The sequence below is a fragment of the Heptranchias perlo genome, chromosome 25 (genome assembly GCF_035084215.1).
Source record: "Heptranchias perlo isolate sHepPer1 chromosome 25, sHepPer1.hap1, whole genome shotgun sequence".
Taxonomy (NCBI): Eukaryota; Metazoa; Chordata; class Chondrichthyes; order Hexanchiformes; family Hexanchidae; genus Heptranchias; species Heptranchias perlo.
Window position 1 is genome coordinate 2,012,768 of NC_090349.1, and position 18,728 is coordinate 2,031,495.

Genomic DNA, 18,728 nt, shown 5'->3' on the forward strand with positions numbered 1-18,728 from the left:
TACAGATAGAGAGAGATAGTACAGATAGAGAGAGATAGTACAGATAGAGAGAGATAGTACAGATAGAGAGAGAGATAGTACAGATAGAGAGAGAGATAGTACAGATAGAGAGAGAGAGATAGTACAGATAGAGAGAGAGAGAGAGAGAGATAGTACAGATAGAGAGAGATAGTACAGATAGAGAGAGAGAGATAGTACAGATAGAGAGAGAGAGATAGTACAGATAGAGAGAGAGAGATAGTACAGATAGAGAGAGAGAGATAGTACAGATAGAGAGAGAGAGATAGTACAGATAGAGAGAGAGAGATAGTACAGATAGAGAGAGAGAGATAGTACAGATAGAGAGAGAGAGATAGTACAGATAGAGAGAGAGAGATAGTACAGATAGAGAGAGAGATAGTACAGATAGAGAGAGAGATAGTACAGATAGAGAGAGAGATAGTACAGATAGAGAGAGAGATAGTACAGATAGAGAGAGAGAGAGATAGTACAGATAGAGAGAGAGAGAGATAGTACAGATAGAGAGAGAGAGAGAGTACAGAGAGAGAGAGAGAGGGAGAGAGAGAGAGAGATAGTACAGGGAGAGGGAGAGAGAGTTAGTGAGAGAGAGAGACAGTGGGAGAAAGACATACGGAGGGAGGGAGAGGGAGGGAGAAAGGAAAATAAATAGATACAGAAAGACAATAAAAGGGAAATACGAAGATCGAGATACCAAGAAAAAAATAGAGGGCAAGAAATATAAAAATACATAGTGAAAGAGAGAGAGAGAACACAGGGGGAGAGGGGGAAGTTTGAGCGGATAGAGGCGGACTCGAGGAGGGCAGGGTGTGGAGGAACTGCAACCCGCAGGGAGCCGGAGACCAGAGCTGAGAGAGCCGGAGACCAGAGCTGAGAGAGCCGGAGACCAGAGCTGAGAGAGCCGGAGACCAGAGCTGAGAGAACCGGAGACCAGAGCTGAGAGAGCCGGAGACCAGAGCTGAGAGAGCCGGAGACCAGAGCTCAGGGAGCCGGAGACCAGAGCTCCGAGAGCCGGAGACCAGAGCTGAGAGAGCCGGAGACCAGAGCTCAGGGAGCCGGAGACCAGAGCTCAGGGAGCCGGAGACCAGAGCTCCGAGAGCCGGAGACCAGAGCTGAGAGAGCCAGAGCTCCGAGAGCCGGAGGAGGAGGAGGAGGGTGCGCTGCCTCTGCCTCTGCCTCTGTCCGCCCCTCACAGACATTGAGCCCATTCCACTGCCCGCAGGCATCGCACTCGTCCTCGGGTTTTAATGGAAATGTTCCGGGAAGGCGGCTGACTCCAAGCTTCTGGTGGTGCCCCGGACCGGACTGCGCTGATCGACAGGGTAAAACCATCCTCCTTTTTAAATGTTGCGCATTGTTCTGGTTGAAATGCGGTGGGTTAGTACCTGAGAAAGGTCAGTGCACGGTCACTGAAGGGTCAGGGTACGGTCACTAAAGGGACAGGGTACGGTCACTAAAGGGACAGGGTACGGTCACTAAAGGGTCAGGGGAACGGTCACTAAAGGGTCAGGGGAACGGTCACTAAAGGGTCAGGGGAACGGTCACTAAAGGGTCAGGGGAACGGTCACTAAAGGGTCAGGGTACGGTCACTAAAGGGTCAGGGTACGGTCACTGAAGGGTCAGGGTACGGTCACTAAAGGGACAGGGTGCCGGTCACTGAAGGGTCAGGGGAACGGTCACTAAAGGGTCAGGGTATGGTCGCTGAAGGGTCAGGGGAACAGTCACTAAAGGGTCAGGGGAACAGTCACTAAAGGGTCAGGGTACAGTCACTAAAGGGTCAGGGTATGGTCACTAAAGGGACAGGGTGCCGGTCACTAAAGGGTCAGGGTACGGTCACTAAAGGGTCAGGGTACAGTCACTAAAGGGTCAGGGTACGGTCACTAAAGGGACAGGGTGCCGGTCACTAAAGGGTCAGGGGAACGGTCGCTAAAGGGTCAGGGGAACGGTCGCTAAAGGGTCAGGGTGCCGGTCACTGAAGGGTCAGGGTGCCGGTCACTAAAGGGTCAGGGTACGGTCACTAAAGGGTCAGGGGATCGGTCCCTGAAGGGTCAGGGCAATAGTTACTAAAGGGTCAGGGAAATAGTTACTAAAGGGTCAGGGTACGGTCACTAAAGGGTCAGGGGATCGGTCCCTGAAGGATCAGGGGAACGGTCGCTAAAGGGTCAGGGTGCCGGTTTTAAAGGGTCAGGGTATGGTCACTAAAGGGTCAGGGAAACGGTCACTAAAGGGTCAGGGAAACGGTCCCTGAAGGGTCAGGGGAACGGTCACTAAAGGGTCAGGGAAACGGTCCCTGAAGGGTCAGGGGAACGGTCCCTGAAGGGTCAGGGGAACGGTCCCTGAAGGGTCAGGGGAACGGTCACTAAAGGGTCAGGGGAACGGTCACTAAAGGGTCAGGGGAACGGTCACTAAAGGGTCAGGGGAACGGTCACTAAAGGGTCAGGGAAACGGTCGCTAAAGGGTCAGGGAAACGGTCGCTAAAGGGTCAGGGGAACGGTCACTAAAGGGTCAGGGGAACGGTCACTAAAGGGTCAGGGGAACGGTCGCTAAAGGGTCAGGGAAACGGTCACTAAAGGGTCAGGGGAACGGTCCCTGAAGGGTCAGGGTACGGTCACTGAAGGGTCAGGGAAATAGTTACTAAAGGATCAAGGGAACGGCCACTAAAGGGACAGGTTACATAAGAAGGAGTAGGCCATACAGCCCCCTCGAGCCTGCTCTGCCATTCATTAAGATCATGGCTGATCTTTGACCTCAACTCCAGTTTCCTGCCCAATCCCCATATCCCTTGATTCCCTTGAGTCTAAAAATCTATTGATCTCAATCTTCAATATACTCAACGGCTGGGATGTATCCTAGGTTGCTGAGGGAAGTAAGGGTGGAAATTGCGCGGGTACTGGCCATAATCTTCCAAACATCCGTAGATACGGGGGTGGTGCCAGAGGACTGGAGAATTGCAAATGTTACATCATTGTTCAAACAAGGGTGTAAGGATGAACCCAGCAACTATAGGCCAGTCAGTTTAACCTCAGTGGTGAGGAAACTTTTAGAAACCATAATATCTCCTTTCTCTATTCAAGAAAGGAAGGAGATAGAAAGCAGGAAACTACAGGCCAGTTAGCTTAACAAATGTCATAGCGAAAATGCTAGAATCTATTATTAAGGAGGTTATGTAAGGAACCCTTCACTCACCTGACGAAGGAGGTAAGCTCCGAAAGCTTGTGATTTTCAAATAAAACTGTTGGACTATAACCTGGTGTTGTAAGATTCCTTACATTTGTCCACCCCAGTCCATCACCGGCATCTCCACATTAAGGAGGTTATAGTAGAGCACTTAGAAAATCTCAATGCAATCGGGCAGAGTCAACACAGCTTTGTGAAAGGGAAATCGTGTTAGACTAATTTATTAGAGTTCTTTGAGAAAGTTACAAGCAATGTGAATAAAGGGGATCCTGTGGATGTGGTGTACTTGGATTTCCAGAAGGCTTTTGACAAGTTGCCACATCAAAGGCTACTACACAAAATAAGAGCTCATGGTGTAGGGGGTAACATATTAGCATGGATAAAGGATTTATTAGCTTACAGGAAACTGAGAGTAGGCATAAATGGGTCATTTTCAGGTTGGCAAGATGTAATGAGTGGAGTGCCACAGGGATCAGTGCTTGGGCCTCAACTATTTACAATCGATATCAATGACTTAGATGAAGGGACCAAATGTATAGTTGCTAAATTTGCTGATGACACAAAGGTAGGTAGGAAAGTAAGTTGTGAAGAGGACGTAAGGAGTCTGCAAAGGGATATAGATAGGTTAAGTGAGTGGGCAAAAATTTGGCAGATGGAGTATAATGTGGGAAAATGTGAACTTGGCATGAGGAATAGAAAAGCAGTATATTATTTAAATGGAGAGAGATTGCAGAACTCTGAGGTACAGAGGGGTCTGAGTGTCCTTGTACATGAATCACAAAAAGTTAGTATGCAGGTACAGCACTGCTCTTAATACTGTTCCGGATTACATACACACATACGAATTATCAGTCACTTGGACGAGTGTGGGTTGATTAGGGAAAGCCAGCACGGATTTGTTAAAGGCAAATCGTGTTTAACTGATCTGATAGAGTTTTTTGATGAGGTAACAGAGAGGGTAGATGAGGGTAGATGCAGTTGATGTGGTGTGTATGGACTTTCAAAAGGTGTTTGATAAAGTGCCGCACAGTAGGCTTATCATCAAGATTGCAGCCCATGGAATAAAGGGGGCAGTAGCTACATGGATATAGAATTGGCTAAGGGACAGGAAACAGAGACCAGTGATGAATGGTTGTTTTTCAGACTGGAGGGAGGTGTACAGTGGTGCTCCCCAGGGGTCAGTGCTGGGACCACTGCTTTTCATGATATATATTAATGATTTGGACTTGGGTGTACAGGGCACAATTTCAAAATCTGCAAAACTTGCAAGTGTAGTAAACAGTGAGGAGGATAGTGATAGACTTCAAGAGGATATAGACAGGCTGGTGGCATGGGCGGACACATGGCAGATGAAATTTAACACAGAAAAATGCAAAGTGATATATTTTGGTAGGAAGAACGAGGAGAAGCAATATAAACTAGAGGGCACAACTCTAAAAGGGGTACAGGAACAGAGAGATCTGGGGGTATATGTGCACAAATTGTTGAAAGTGGCAGGGCAGGTTGAGAAAGCAGTTTAAAAAAAGCAGACGGGATCTTGGGCTTTATAAATAGAGGCAATAGAGTACGGAAGTCATGATGAACCTTTTATAAAACACTGGTTTGGCCACAACTGGTGTATTGTGTCCAGTTCTGGGCAGCGCACTTCAGGAAAGATGTAAAGGCCTTAGAGAGGGTGCAAAGAGATTTACTAGGGATGAGGGACTTTAGTTACATGGATAGACTGGAGAAGCTGGGGTTGTTCTCCTTGGAACAGAGACGGTTGTGAGGAGATTTGATAGAGGAATTCAAAATCATGAAGGGTCTAGACATGGTAGATAGAGAGAAACTGTTCCCATTGGTGGAAGGGTCAAGAACCAGAGGACATAGATTTAAGGCGATTGGCAAAAGAATCAAAGGTGATATGAGGAAAAACTTTTTTACACAGCGAGTGGTTAGGATCTGGAATGCACTGCCCAAGGGTGTAGTGGAGGCAGATTCAATCATGGCCTTCAAAAGGGAACTGGATAAGTACTTGAAAGGAAAAATTTGCCGGGCTACGGGGAAAGGGCAGGGGAGTGGGACTAGCTGGATTGCCCTTGCATAGAGCCGGCACGGACTCGGTGACGGAATGGCCTCCTTGCGTGCTGTAACCGTTCTAAGATTCTATGACTGAGCATCCACAGCCCTCCGGGGTAAAGAATTCCAAATATTCATGACCCTCTGAGTGAAGAAATTCAACCTCATCTCAGTCCTAAATATCCGACCCCTTTCCTGAAACTATGTCCCCTAGTTCTAGACTCTCCAGCCAGGGGCAACATCCTCTCAGCCTCTATCCTCTCAAGCCGTCTTAGTCTTATATGTTTCAATGAGATCACCTCTCTTTCTGGAGGTTAGAAGAATGTACACACCCATTCTACTCAATCTTTCCTCATAGGACAACCCTCACATCCCCGGAATCAAACTAGTGAACCTTTGTTGCACCGCCTCTAAGGCAAGTATATCTTTCCTTAGGTAAGGAGACCAAAACTGCACACAGTACAGGGTCAGGGAATGGTCACTAGTCAGGGCACAGGTACTAAAGGGAGAGGGTACGGCTTAAAGGGACAGGGTATGGGTGCTAAAGGGAGAGGGACAGGATACTGTCACGTTAAGGATAGGGTACCAATAAGAACAGGGTACTAAAGGGTCAGGGCATGGGTACTAAAGGGACAGAATACGGACACTGGTCAGGGAACAGTCACTAAAGGGACAGGACACAGCTACTGGCCAGGGCACCAATAGCAACAGGGTACTAAAGGAACAGGGAACGGTCATTAAGGGGACAGGGCACAGCTACTAATGGGTCAGGGTATGGGTACTAAAGAGACAGGGCACAGTCACTGGATATAATATGGTCAGGGTACCAAAGGGAGAGGGTACGGGTACTAAAGGGACAGAGTACGGTCACTAAAGGGACAAGATATGGGTGATAAAGTTTGGAGAGCCCTCACGTTCTAATTATTAATTAATTGAAATCTGATTGTTTATCCTGGTTTAAATGTTAGGATTTTCACTGATTTTCAAATCAATGTGAATAGGGCTTTCTAGTTTAAGTATTGTATTTGACTGTGGCACTAAGAGTGCTGGGACACACCAGTATCTCATTCTCAGATCATTACCAGCACGGAGAAGCAGACTGGAATCATTGTGCCGACCTCTGCCTCTGCTGGGGCTCTTTTTTCACATACAATAATATCACTGCCTCCTCGTCACTTGTGTTTTTAACTGTTGCAGTGTGGAGCTTGCCAAGGCAACTAACTGTGAAAGACTGAAGACTGGAAGCCAAACAGAGAGTAGAAGGTCTCCTTGGGTGGAAGTGTCAGATACTTTGTACAGATGCCAACCAACGAGCAGAGGCTTCATCTGGTGCTGGCAGCCCAATCGCAAAATCCTAAATTGAAGGTGATGGAGGAATCTCACTAATGGGACAACAGACACCGTGTTTAAACCTGTACGTTAAACTACTTAACCCAGCTGAATAATAAATCTGTGAGGACCTCGGAAAAAGGAAGCCCTACGTTTTTTGAGGGTCAGGTGCCCCAATCCTCAGCTCTGATCTCTGGTCTTGACTGCATCAAGCTGTTTCTGGTTGGGAGTTCCTCTGGATGGGAGTTGCAGATATGGACGGTGTTTTACCACAGAGATCCAACACCTTGACCCCATTCACTCCACCATGCTAGTAACTGAGAGGCAAAGTTTGGAAAATGTGATCTACATTGTATTTGAGCTTGTGATCGCTGTCTTGGCCGTGCTGGGCAATGTCCTGGTCTGCTGGGCCGTCTATCTGAACAGCAACCTGCAGAACGTGACCAATTTCTTTGTGGTGTCCTTGGCCGTGGCAGATATTGCTGTCGGGGTGCTGGCCATCCCCTTCGCCATCACCATCAGCACCGGTTTCTGCTCGCTCTTCTACGGCTGCCTCTTCATCGCCTGCTTTGTGCTGGTGTTAACCCAGAGCTCCATCTTCAGCCTGTTGGCCATAGCCATCGATCGGTACATTGCCATCAAAATCCCGCTCAGGTAAGAGGAGGCTGGCAGCATTTAAAGGGGAGCAACAGGAATATCTGATTGATTGACACTCGCCGATCAATACTGTGCCTCCCTCTACTGATCTGTCTTCCCTAGTAAAGGGGTATTTGAAGATTGTGTCTATCCACTGGTTTGTTTAAAGTGGACATCTCTGGGGAGAGGGGGAAATTGGGTGGGACAGTGAGTTGGGCATTGGGTTCACTTTTAGAATCTGGATTGAAATCCAGGCCAGGCTGAGTCTGACTGTAAGGACTCCTGTGTGAGGTAAGTGTGGACAGTTTAATTCAGCGGGCTGGCGAGAGAAGTGGGAAAAGCATCCTGGTGCACTGGGTCGTGTGGGATTGAGGCTAAGGCACATTGTTGAAGTGCAGTAGTGTAGCTGACTGACTGTACCTGACCTCAGAACGCTTGATGCTAAAACTGGGTAGCAATGAATCCTTCACATCAAAAAAAAACAATGCCCTCCGTCACAATAGACCCATTTTTCCCTTCAAAAAATGTTGTTAAATTAATAATTTTAAAAGTGCATATTTAGCAGATTAATGAGATTGTGTTAATGAGGGAGGGAGGATGGGTGGGAGATTCCCGTTAAACCTAGCGCCATGATGTCATTCCCAATCACGTACATAATTGCCGCTTCCAGGTTGTGAGGAATGGCGATTTTGTATGTGAATAATTGACAGTGATACCTTTGAGTCTTGCTAATGTTGGCATCGAGCCGAACGGGCAGTCTATTTCCTACTAATATGAGCATCCGGCAGCTACAGCTGTACTGCTTTGTAGTTTCTGGGTGAGACCTACAGGAACTGGCAGTTTAATTCAGCACTAAGTAGGTACAATACTGTGTAGGACACTGCAGTATAAATGGCTATTAGAGACAGAAAAAAAAGGAGGGTAACATGCATAGAGGGTAAAATACAAAGGCATAGAAATTGGATGGCATCCACCCATTTTTAGGGCGGTAAAGGGTGCCCAAGCCTTCAATAAGGCAGGCAGGAAGCGCTCACTCATCACAAGCCATAAGTGCGCCAGCTGCCATATGAGTGTAGGCAAAAAAATAGGTGTCCAGTACTCACGCTTGAAAAGGGCATTGAGTCCTCTTCATATTCAAATAAGGGACCTAACAACAACTTGCATTTATACAGTGCCTTTAACATAGTAAAATGTTCCAAGGTGCTTCACAGGAGCGATTATCAAACAAAATTTGACCGTTCCTCCCAAACCCACATTAATACCATCGGGTTCCTGCCGACCAACGCTTTACCCCCCCAAACCCACCACCACCACTTCTGGCTACAGCTAGACCCTCTTTCCTGTTCGCCCCCTTCTCGACACCCCCTTTGCAGATCATCCTCTCTCCCGGTCCCCTTTAAGGACTTATCTTTGAGTCCCCTTCTCCAGTGAGCTGCCTGAGAACGCCCTTTAGGTGTCTACAGCTCGCCGGTTCGATAATAACGAAGCCTGAGGACAAATATTACATGTGCCTTGGGTCTATCCATTCAGGTGCAGGAATCGTTCCTTGCACGCCTGTTTTTGGGCACGCTCAAATTTCTAGGCCAGAGGGTGAGTAAAGCCAGGGGAGGCAGAGGGTCAGGCACGGGGAAGGGGAGGCAATAAAACAGAAAGTAAAATACATAGAGGAAAAAATAAATGAGAGAAGGTAAAATACATAGAGGGTAAAATATATAGACAAGTAAAGAGTATAAAATAGTGTGAGGGGGTAAAATGGACAAGGAAAGAGAGTGAGTAAAATAGGCCGGGAGAGCTGGGGTAAAATACATATTCTGGAAGGTGTGAAAGAGAGCAAGGGAATTTAGTTATTTCCTGTGAAACTGGATTTTTATTTCTCTGAGATGAATTCATTAATGAGACCCAGTGGGGATAGATCTGAAAGTCCGACCCCTTGTGGTGCGGTTCATCACAGGTGCTGGATAATTCAAGGTGTCAGAGCAAGGAGTAAACACTTGTGTGGCATCTCTGAACCCTTGTAACATAGCAACTGTGCTGCTGAGTTACTGGCACTTCACTTGCCTCTGGCACTATATAGGTTGTCCTGGCCATTTGTACAGCTGTCAGAACAGGAGCTTAATGTTCTAGCAGGGTCAGTATTTGTACAATTGGATCGATGGAGGTGGCTGTGTACGTGAGGCAGTCTGTCACTCCCCTTCAGTCAATATCCTAGTCACCTGAGGCCTATCCATAACTCCTGGGCTTTTTACAATACAGTCTTTGCCTGCCTCATCTTCCTTCCAAAAGTATACTGTGAAGAATGATGATAAACTGTTCATTTTTAAAGCAGACGCTAGTTCCAAAAGACTGTTTGCATTTGAACAATTCTTGGTCCCTAAACAGACCTACAAAGTGCTTTAATTCTGTAATATTTCTAGTAAGCTTTATAATATGTATTTCAAATATAGTCCTTTTACGTCAAGACATGCTGGGGTAAGTTCCACAGGTGTCAGTTGCCCTCTGGTGCCTCACCGAAGTGGTCATTATACATATAACAGGCTGTTTGACCATGAAAGACGGCATAGCCCTGCCTGATCCATTCCTCAGGTGACACGCACATATACAGCATTCAGAAGCCGAGGGATACTGGGCCCAGTTATTGAGCCGTAGCTGGCTGGAAATCAAACATGGGATCTGGTACCGAGCGGTGCCTTTCCCTACTGGTTATTGGATCAGCTATAAAATGGGCTGTGCTTAATGCTTTCTCCGACTATCCAAGATTTCACTTGAAGAGGTTTGCGTGCAAAGCTGTTAATGGAGGCTGACCTGTGGGTGATTGTCACTGCCAGGTTTTGCAGAATCAATAGTCACCAAGGTCAAAGTCTACTTCTTGCTGCTTCGGGCTGGTTGTGTTCCTTATTGATCAGTGTGTGTACTGACTGTACATTCGTCAGTACCCCATAATGGGGGGCAGTATCAGAAGGACCTTGGGCAACATAGTTAGAGTTTACTAGGATGGAATTCAGTCTGTTTAACCAGGCTATAATGCTGTGCCGATAGATTGACTCTTGTCCAGAATGGCTCAGGTTCAACTGGTAGCTGATTTCAGCTGGAGCAGGGGACTGGAGTAGAGGGCGCGACCTTTGGTCTCCGCACTCCTAGGCTCGGGATGGGAAAAAAAATCAACCAGGATTCCCATTCCAGTGACCTCTGCTCTATGTGCAGGATAGTGATGAGGCTCGTCTCTGATGCCCCCTACTGTTGAATAGCCTGCTGTCGAGGCTTGCACGTGAAGAATGACAACTTGGGTTAGATACCATGTCACGCCCTGTGGCTGTGGAACCGTAAGAGTCAGAGCACACAGGAGAACATTGCACAAAACTGGACTGGCTGTCGAGTGAGAATCTGCTACAGGCAAGGGACACACATCTGCCTACTGTTGATCCCTTGTTTCCCAGAAAATAACTCTAGATGACTGGTATTTACACACCAATGCCAGCTTTTAACTTCATTGCCTAATAAAATATTACACCTCTTCATTTTCCCTCTAGTTCTTTTGCCAATTATTTTAAATCTATGACCTCTGGTTACTGACCCACTTGCCAGAGGAAAGAGTTTCTCCTTATTTGCTCTATCAAAACCCCTCATAATTTTGAATACCTCTATCCGGTCTCCTCTTAACCTTCTCTGCTCTACCTCATCCCTGGTACCATCCTGGTAAACCTCCTCTGTACCCTCTCCAAAGCCTTGACATCCTTCCTAAATTATGGTGCCCAGGATTGTACACAATTTTCCAGCTGAGGCCTAATCAGTGATTTGTAAAGATTTAGCATGACTTTCTTGTTTTTGTATTCAATGCCCCTATTTACAAAGCCAAGTAGCCCATAAGCTTTCTTAACTGCCTTCAAAGATTTGTGAATTTGCACCCCCAGATCCCTCTGCTCTTGCACCCCCCTCAAAATAATACAATTTAAATTATGCTACCTCTCCATGTTGTTCCTCCCAAAGTACATCACCTCAATTGCATCTGCCACGTGTCTGCCCATTTCACCAGTCTGTCAATGTCCTCCTGAAGTTTGCTACTATCCTGCTCACTATTTACTACGTTGCCATGTTTTGTATCACCGCAAACTTTGAAATTGTACTCCCTATACCCAAGTCCAGGTCATTTATATATAAGAAGAAAAGCAATGGTCCTGGGGGACTCCACTGCATACTTCTCTCCAGTCAAAGAAACATCCGTTCACCACTACTCTCTGCCTCCTAGCCTGTAGCCAATTACGTATCCATATTACCACCGGTTAATCCCATGTGCTTCTATTTTCCGAATAAGTCTGTTATGTGGTACTTTATCAAATGCCTTCTGAAAGTCCGTATGTACATCTACTGAACTATTTTCATCAACCCTCTTTGTTATTTCATCGAAGAACTCAATCGGGTTAGTCAGACATGATTTGCCATTAACAAATCCGTGCTGGCTGTCCCTTATTAATCCCTGCTTCTCCACATGAGAATTAATTTTGTCCTTGACAATGGTCTCTAATAGTTTTCCCACCATTAGGTTGATTGGCCTGTAGTGAACAGAGGTGTAAAATTTTGCAATCCTCTGGCACCACTCCCACATCCAAGGATTGAAAGATTGTGGTCAGAGTTTCTGCAATTTCCACCCTAGCTTCCTTCAGCAACCTAGAATGCATCGCTTCTGGACCGGGTGACTTGTTAACTTTGAGTGATGCCGACCTATTTAGCACCTCCTTTCTATCTATTTTTATTCTATCCAATATCTCTACTCCCTCCTCCTCTACTGCAACATTAACCTCATCCTCTTCTTTTGCGAAGACAGATGCAAAGTACTCATTCAGTACCTCAGTCATGTCCTCTGCCTCCACAGAAGATTTGCTTTTTTGTCCCTAATCGGCCCCATCATTTGGGACAAAATTGATTTTCAATTGAAAAAACATGGGTTAATTAATGACAGCCATCACAAATTTGTTAAAGGCAAATAGTGTCTAACAAACTTGATTGAGTTACATTGTTACATTGAGTCTACAGCACAGAAACAGGCCATTTGGCCCAACTGGTCTATGCTGGCATTTATGCTCCTCACAAGCCTCCTCCCTCCTTACTTCATCTAACCCTATCAGCATACCTTTGATTCCTTTCTCCTTCATGTGGTTATATAGCTTCCCCTTAAATGCATCTATGTTATACGCCTCAACTACTCCTTGTGGTAGCGAGTTCCATATTCTTACCACTGTCTGGGTAAAGAAGCTTTTTCCTGAATTCCCTGTTGGATTTATTAGTGACTATCTTATACTGATGACCTCTAGTTTTGGATTCTTCCACAAGTGGAAACAATTTCTCTACATCTAACCTATCAAACCCTTTCATAATCTTAAAGACCTCTATCAGGTCACTCCTCAGCCTTCTCTTTTCTAGAGAAAAGAGCCCCAGACTGTTCAGCCTTTCCTAATAAGTACATACACTCAGTTCTGGTATCATCCTTGTGAATCTTTTTTGTACCTTCTCCAATACCCCTATATCCTTTTTATGGTATGGAGACCAGAACTGTGCACAGTACTCCGAGTGTGGTCTAACCAAGGTTCTATACACGTTTAACATAACCTCTCTACTTTTTAATTCTATTCCTCTAGAAATTAACCCCAGTGCTTTGTTTGCATTTTTATGAACTTGTTAACCTGCACTGCTACTTTTAATGATTTGTGAATCTGCCCCCAGATCTCTTTGCTCCTCTATCCCATTTAGACTCTTATTATCCAAGCATTATGTGGCCGCCTTATTCTTCCCAGCAAAATGCACCATCTCACACTTATCTATATTGAAATACATTTGCCAATCACACACCCATTCTGCAAGTTTATTAATGTCTTCTCGCATTTTAACACAACCTTCCTTTGTAGTAACAATATCCCCCAATCTCGTGCCGTCTGCAAATTTTAAAATTGTATTTCCGATTCCCAAGTTGAAATCGTTCATGTAAATTGTAAACAACAGTGGACCACCACCTGACCAATACCACTTCCTACCTTTTGCCAGTCTGAGGAGCTACCTTTATCCCCTACTCTGTTTTCTGTTTTGTGGCCAGCTTGCTATCCACTCTGCGACCTGACTCCACATGCTCTGACCTTAGTCATGAGTCTACATTGCGGTCTTTTGAAGGCCTTTTGAAAATCCAACTATATTACATCTACTACATTACCCTTGTCTACTCTTTCTGTTACTTCATCAAAGAATTCAATAAGGTTGGTCAAGCATAATTTTCCCTTCTGAAATCCATGCTGACTACTCTATTATATTTTCATTTTCTCAATGTTTTTCTATTACATCTTTGAGTAAAGATTCCATTATCTTTCCTACCACCGACGTTAAGCTAATTGGTCTATATTTCCCTGGAATTGTTCTGTCTCCCTTTTTAAATATAGGAATCACATTAGCTGTCCTCTGGCACTATTCCATTTTCTAATGAATTTTTATATATGTGTAATAGAGCCTCTATTATCTCTTCGCTAACTCCTTTTAATATGTAAACAATTTTACAACACCAAGTTATAGTCCAGCAATTTTATTTTAAATTCACAAGCTTTCGGAGACTTCCTCCTTCCTCAGGTAAATTTACCTGAGGAAGGAGGAAGTCTCTGAAAGCTTGTGAATTTAAAATAAAATTGCTGGACTATAACTTGGTGTTGTAAAATTGTTTACAACTTTTAATATGCGCAGATGAAATCCATCCGGACCAGGGGTTTTATCCTCTCTAAGTTTGATTAATTTGTTAATTATCTCCCCCCTTTCTATCTTAAATGTCTTTATGATCTGAAGTTATTGAAATCAGTGTTGAGTCCGGAAGATTGTAAAGTGCCGAATCGAAAGATGAGGTGCTGCTCCTCGGGCTTCCGTTGAGCTTCATTGGAACAATGTAGGAAGTCGAGGACAGAGAGGTCAGAATGGGAGTGGGACGGAGAATTAAAATGAAAAGCGACCGGCAGGTCAGGGTCACGCTTGCGGACTGAGCGGAGGGTGTTCAGCAAAGTGATCACCCAATCTGTGTCTGGTCTCCCCAATATAGAGGAGACCGCATCGTGAGCAGCGAATACAGTATATTAAATTGAAAGAAGTACAAGTAAATCGCTGTTTCACCTGGAAAAGGAGTGTTTAGGGCTCTGGACGGTGGGAAGAGAGGAGGTGAAAGGGCAGGTGTTGCATCTCCTGCGCTCGCACGGGAAGATGCTGTGGGAAAAAGAGTGGGTGTTGGGGCGATGGAAGAGTGGATCAGGGTGTCGCGGAGAGAACGGTCCCTTCGGAATGCTGAAAGGGGAGGGGAGGGGAAGATGTGTTTGGTGGTGGTATCACGTTGGAGGTATGACAAATGGTGGAGACTGGTGGGGTAGAAGGTGAGGACAAGGGGGATCCTATCATGGTTCTGGCAGGGAGGGGAAAGGGTAAGGGCAGAAGTGCAGGAAATGGGATGAACATGGTCGAGAGCCCTTTCAACAACAGCAGAGGAAAAAGGAAGAGATATCGGAGGCACTGGTGTGGAAGGTGGTATCGTCAGAACAGATGCGATGGAGAAACTGGGAGAATGGAATAGATTCCTTACAGGAGGTGGGGTGGGGGGAAGTGTAATCAAGGTAGCTGTGGGAATCGGTGGGCTTATGATAGAGATTGGTTGACAGCCTATCCTCAGAAATGGAGATAGAGAAGTCGAGGAAGGGAAGAGTTGGAAATGAACCATGTGAAGGTGAGGGAAGGGTGGAAATTGGAAGCAAAGTTGATGAAATTTTCCAGTTCGGGGCGAGAGCAGGACACGGCATGGATACAGTCATCAATGTACCAGAAAAGACGTGAAGGGACCTGAGTAGGACTAGAACAAAGAATGTTCCAAGTATCCCACAAAAAGGCAGGCATAGCTAGGACCCATAGCGACACATTTTATTTGGAGGAAGTGAGTGGAGTCAAAGGAGAAGTTGTTCAACATAAGAACAAGTTCAGCCAGGCGGAGGAGGGTGGTGGTGGATGGGGACTGGTTAGGCCTCCATTCAAGGAAGAAGTGGAGGGCCCACAGGCCGTCCTGGTGGGGGATGGAGGTCGGTGATGAAAAGGAGACGGTTAGCACCAGGAAACTGGAAACTGTTAAAGTGGCGGAGGGCATCGGAAGAGTCGCTGACGTAGGTCAGAAGAGGCTGGACAAGAGGAAAAAAAAGTCAAGCTGGGGCAAGAATAGGCTGAAACGATGGGCCTACCGGAGCAGTCCTGTTTGTGGATCTTGGGAAGGAGAAAGAAGCAGGCTGTGCGGGGTTGGGGGACAATGAGGTTGGAGGCCTCGGGGGGAAGATCTCTAGGGGTGATGAGATCAGTGATAGTCTGAGTGATGACTTCATATTCTCTTTTGTTATCCTCCTTTATTGTCTATCTACTTAAGAGAGTGCCCTTTTTTAGCTTCAGTTTTACCCATGTCTCTTTATTCATCCATGGTGTTTCATCATTAACTAGTTTGTTCTTGTTTTTTTAGAGGAATATATTTCTCCTGAACTCTTGATCACTGTTTTAAATATTACCCACTGCTATTCTCTCTTTGTCTGTCAACATTTTTTTCCAGATAACCTTCCCTAGTTCCATTCCCCTCAAAATTAGCTTTTTTTCAATCTATTACTTGGGTCTTTGTCTGTCTTATATCTTTCTCAATCATTATTTTAAACCTTATTATGTTATGATTGCTATTGCCTAGATGTTCCCCTACACTTACCTCTCTTATCTGCTCCGGTTCATTTCCCATTACTAAATCCAGCAGTGATTCCTCTCTTGTCAGGCTTCTCAAATACTGGGTAAGAAAGGAGTCCTGAACATACTGCAAAAACTCCATTCCCTGTATCCTTTTCCCCACCTCTTGCCAGTTTATTTGGGAATAGTTGAAATCGCCCATGATTATTATTTGATGTTTTTTACTCATTTCATAGATTAGCCTACGTATTTATTCGTCCACTTCCCTTCCACTATTAGGCGGTCTGTAGAATATCCCTATTAACGTGATCGATCCCTTCTTATCCTTTGTCTCAATCCACATGGATTCTGTTTCTATCTTAATATCATTTATGTCCCTTTTTTCTATTCCCATTATGTTGTCTTTAATTAGTACAGCTACCCCACCCCCCCTTCCTTCCCTATCCTTCCTAAATACATTATATCCTGCAATATTTAACTGCCAGTCCTGTTCTTTATGTAGCTATGTTTCAGTTATCCCTCCTACATCTGGCTCCTCACTACAAATTATTGCCTCCAGCTCCCCTGTTTTGTTTTGGATGTTGTGCACATTGCTGAAAAAAGGCAATTTAATTTGTTTTTAATAATTGTTCCCCTCACTCTTTTTAAGTCATTCTGTACTCCTGTTCTACAAGTTCATTGATGAAATAACTGAGAACATTGATGAAAGTAATGCAGTTGATGTGTATATGGACTTGCCACATAATAGACTTGTTAGCAAGAATGAAGCCCATGGGATTAAAGGGACAGTGGCAGTGTGGATACAAAATTGGCTACGGGACAGAAAGCAGAGAGTAGTGGTGAACAGTTGTTTTTCAGACTGGAGGGAAGTATACAGTGGTGTTTCCCAGGGGTCCGTATCAGGACCACTGCTCTTTTTGATATATATTAATGCCTAGACTTGGGTATAGAGGGTATAATTTCAAAGTTTGCAGATGACACAATACTTGGAAAAGTAGTGAACAATGAGGAAGATAGTAACAGACTTCAGAAGAACATAGATAGATTGGTGAAATGGGCAGACACGTGACAGATGAAATTTAACGCAGAGAAGTGTGAAGTGATGCATTTTGGGAGGAAGGAGGAGCAGTCAAATAGCTGCCTCCTGCGCTGTAAGATTCTGCTAAGATGTTTGTTTAGTATTAACCGCTCATTGGCGAGCAGTTACCAATCGCTACCTGATAGTTACCCCTTCTTGCCCAGCAATTACTCTACAATGCCTGCTATTTACACTTGATACTTGCCACTTGTTGCCTAGTAATTACCCCTTTGTCTGATATTCCCGATGCCCAATATTTACCCCTCAATGCCTAGTCATTACCCACCTGATAGCCCTCATGCCCAGTATTTACCCCTCAATGCCTAGTCATTACCCACCTGATAGCCCCTCATGCCCAGTATTTACCCCTCAATGCCTAGTAATTACCTCTCTGTCTGATATCCCTGGTGCCCAGTATTTACTCCTCGTTGCTAGTAATTATCCCTTGATGCCTGGCAACGATCCTTAAGTGAATGGTATTTATCTCCTCTCCTCTCTTTCTCTCCTCCCCCCCCCCCCCCCCCACACTATGATCGATGAGCTCAACCTGATGTTTGATATTCACCTCCAATTTCTGGTAGGTGCACTTTGTTACCCACTAATCACAGCTCGATCTCCACTATTTAACCCTCAATGTTTGGTATTTACACGTACCATGATAAGTATTTCTCCACCAATCTTTGGTATTTACCCTTTGGTGCCTGGTATTTTACCCCTCTTCTCCCCCCCCACCCCCCAATCAGAATTTACCTCTGAGCATTTTTACCCCTCGATTACTACAACAAATTGCATTTCCCTCCCTAAACCTCTCCGCCTCTCTCTCCTCCTCTCTCCTCCTTTTAAGACGCTCCTTAAAACCTCTTTGACCAAGCTTTTGGTCACCTGTGCTAATATCTGTTTATATGGTTTGGTGTTAAATTTTGTTAATCTTGATTTTGTTAATTTTGATAATCGCTCCTGTGAAGCGCCTTGGAACGTTTTAGTATGTGAAAGGCATGATATAAATGCAAGTTGTTGTTGGTTACACACCAGATGGAGTGTGTTACACACTGGACGTCACACATGCTGCAGTGTGACACAGATTCACGTCTGGGAACTCCAGACCCATTTGAGAGTCGCACCTGGGGTGGAAGTCCTGTTGGATCAGAAGAATCCAGCTCTTGATGTCAGGTCAGTGTAGTACAGATCGGAAAGCCCCTTGTTTTGATCGTTGGCCTCTGCTCAGTTAGGTGATCTTGGCTCAGCAGCAGTTGGGACACCAGAAGAGCTGAATTCCAGAGGTGAGGTGAGAGTGACTGCCCTTTATATCAAGGCAGCATTTGACCAAATGTGGCATCAAGGAGCCCTAGTAAAATTGAAGTCAATGGGAATCGGGGAAAACACCAGTGGCTGGAGTCATACCTGGCACAAAGGAAGATGGTAGTGGTTGTTGGGGGCCAATCATCTCAGCCCCAGAACATCACTGCAAGAGTTCCTCAGGGCAGTGTCCTAGGCCCAACCATCTTCAGTTGTTTCATCAATGACCTTCCCTCCATCATAAGGTCAGAAATGGGGATGTTCGCTGATGATTGCACAGTGTTCAATTCCATTCGCAACCCTTCAGATAATGAAGCAGTCCGAGCCCGCATGCAGCAAGACCTGGACAACATCCATGCTTGGGCTGATAAGTGGCAAGTATTAAGGGATATGGGCCAAAGGCAGGTATATGGAGTTAGATCAC

General features: G+C 45.3%; 1 protein-coding gene across 1 annotated transcript in view; it reads left to right on the forward strand.

Annotated features, from left to right (window-relative positions):
- The first annotated feature begins 653 nt into the window (after positions 1–653).
- Positions 654–18,728, forward strand: part of LOC137341924 (adenosine receptor A2a-like) — a 48,118-nt gene continuing 30,043 nt past the window's right edge. Inside the window, exons 1-2 of the mRNA XM_068005430.1 lie at positions 654–1,340; positions 6,451–7,236. Of these exons, the coding sequence (XP_067861531.1) occupies positions 6,890–7,236 (347 nt within the window). The 5' untranslated portion in view covers positions 654–1,340; positions 6,451–6,889. The remainder of the gene's footprint in view (positions 1,341–6,450; positions 7,237–18,728) is intronic.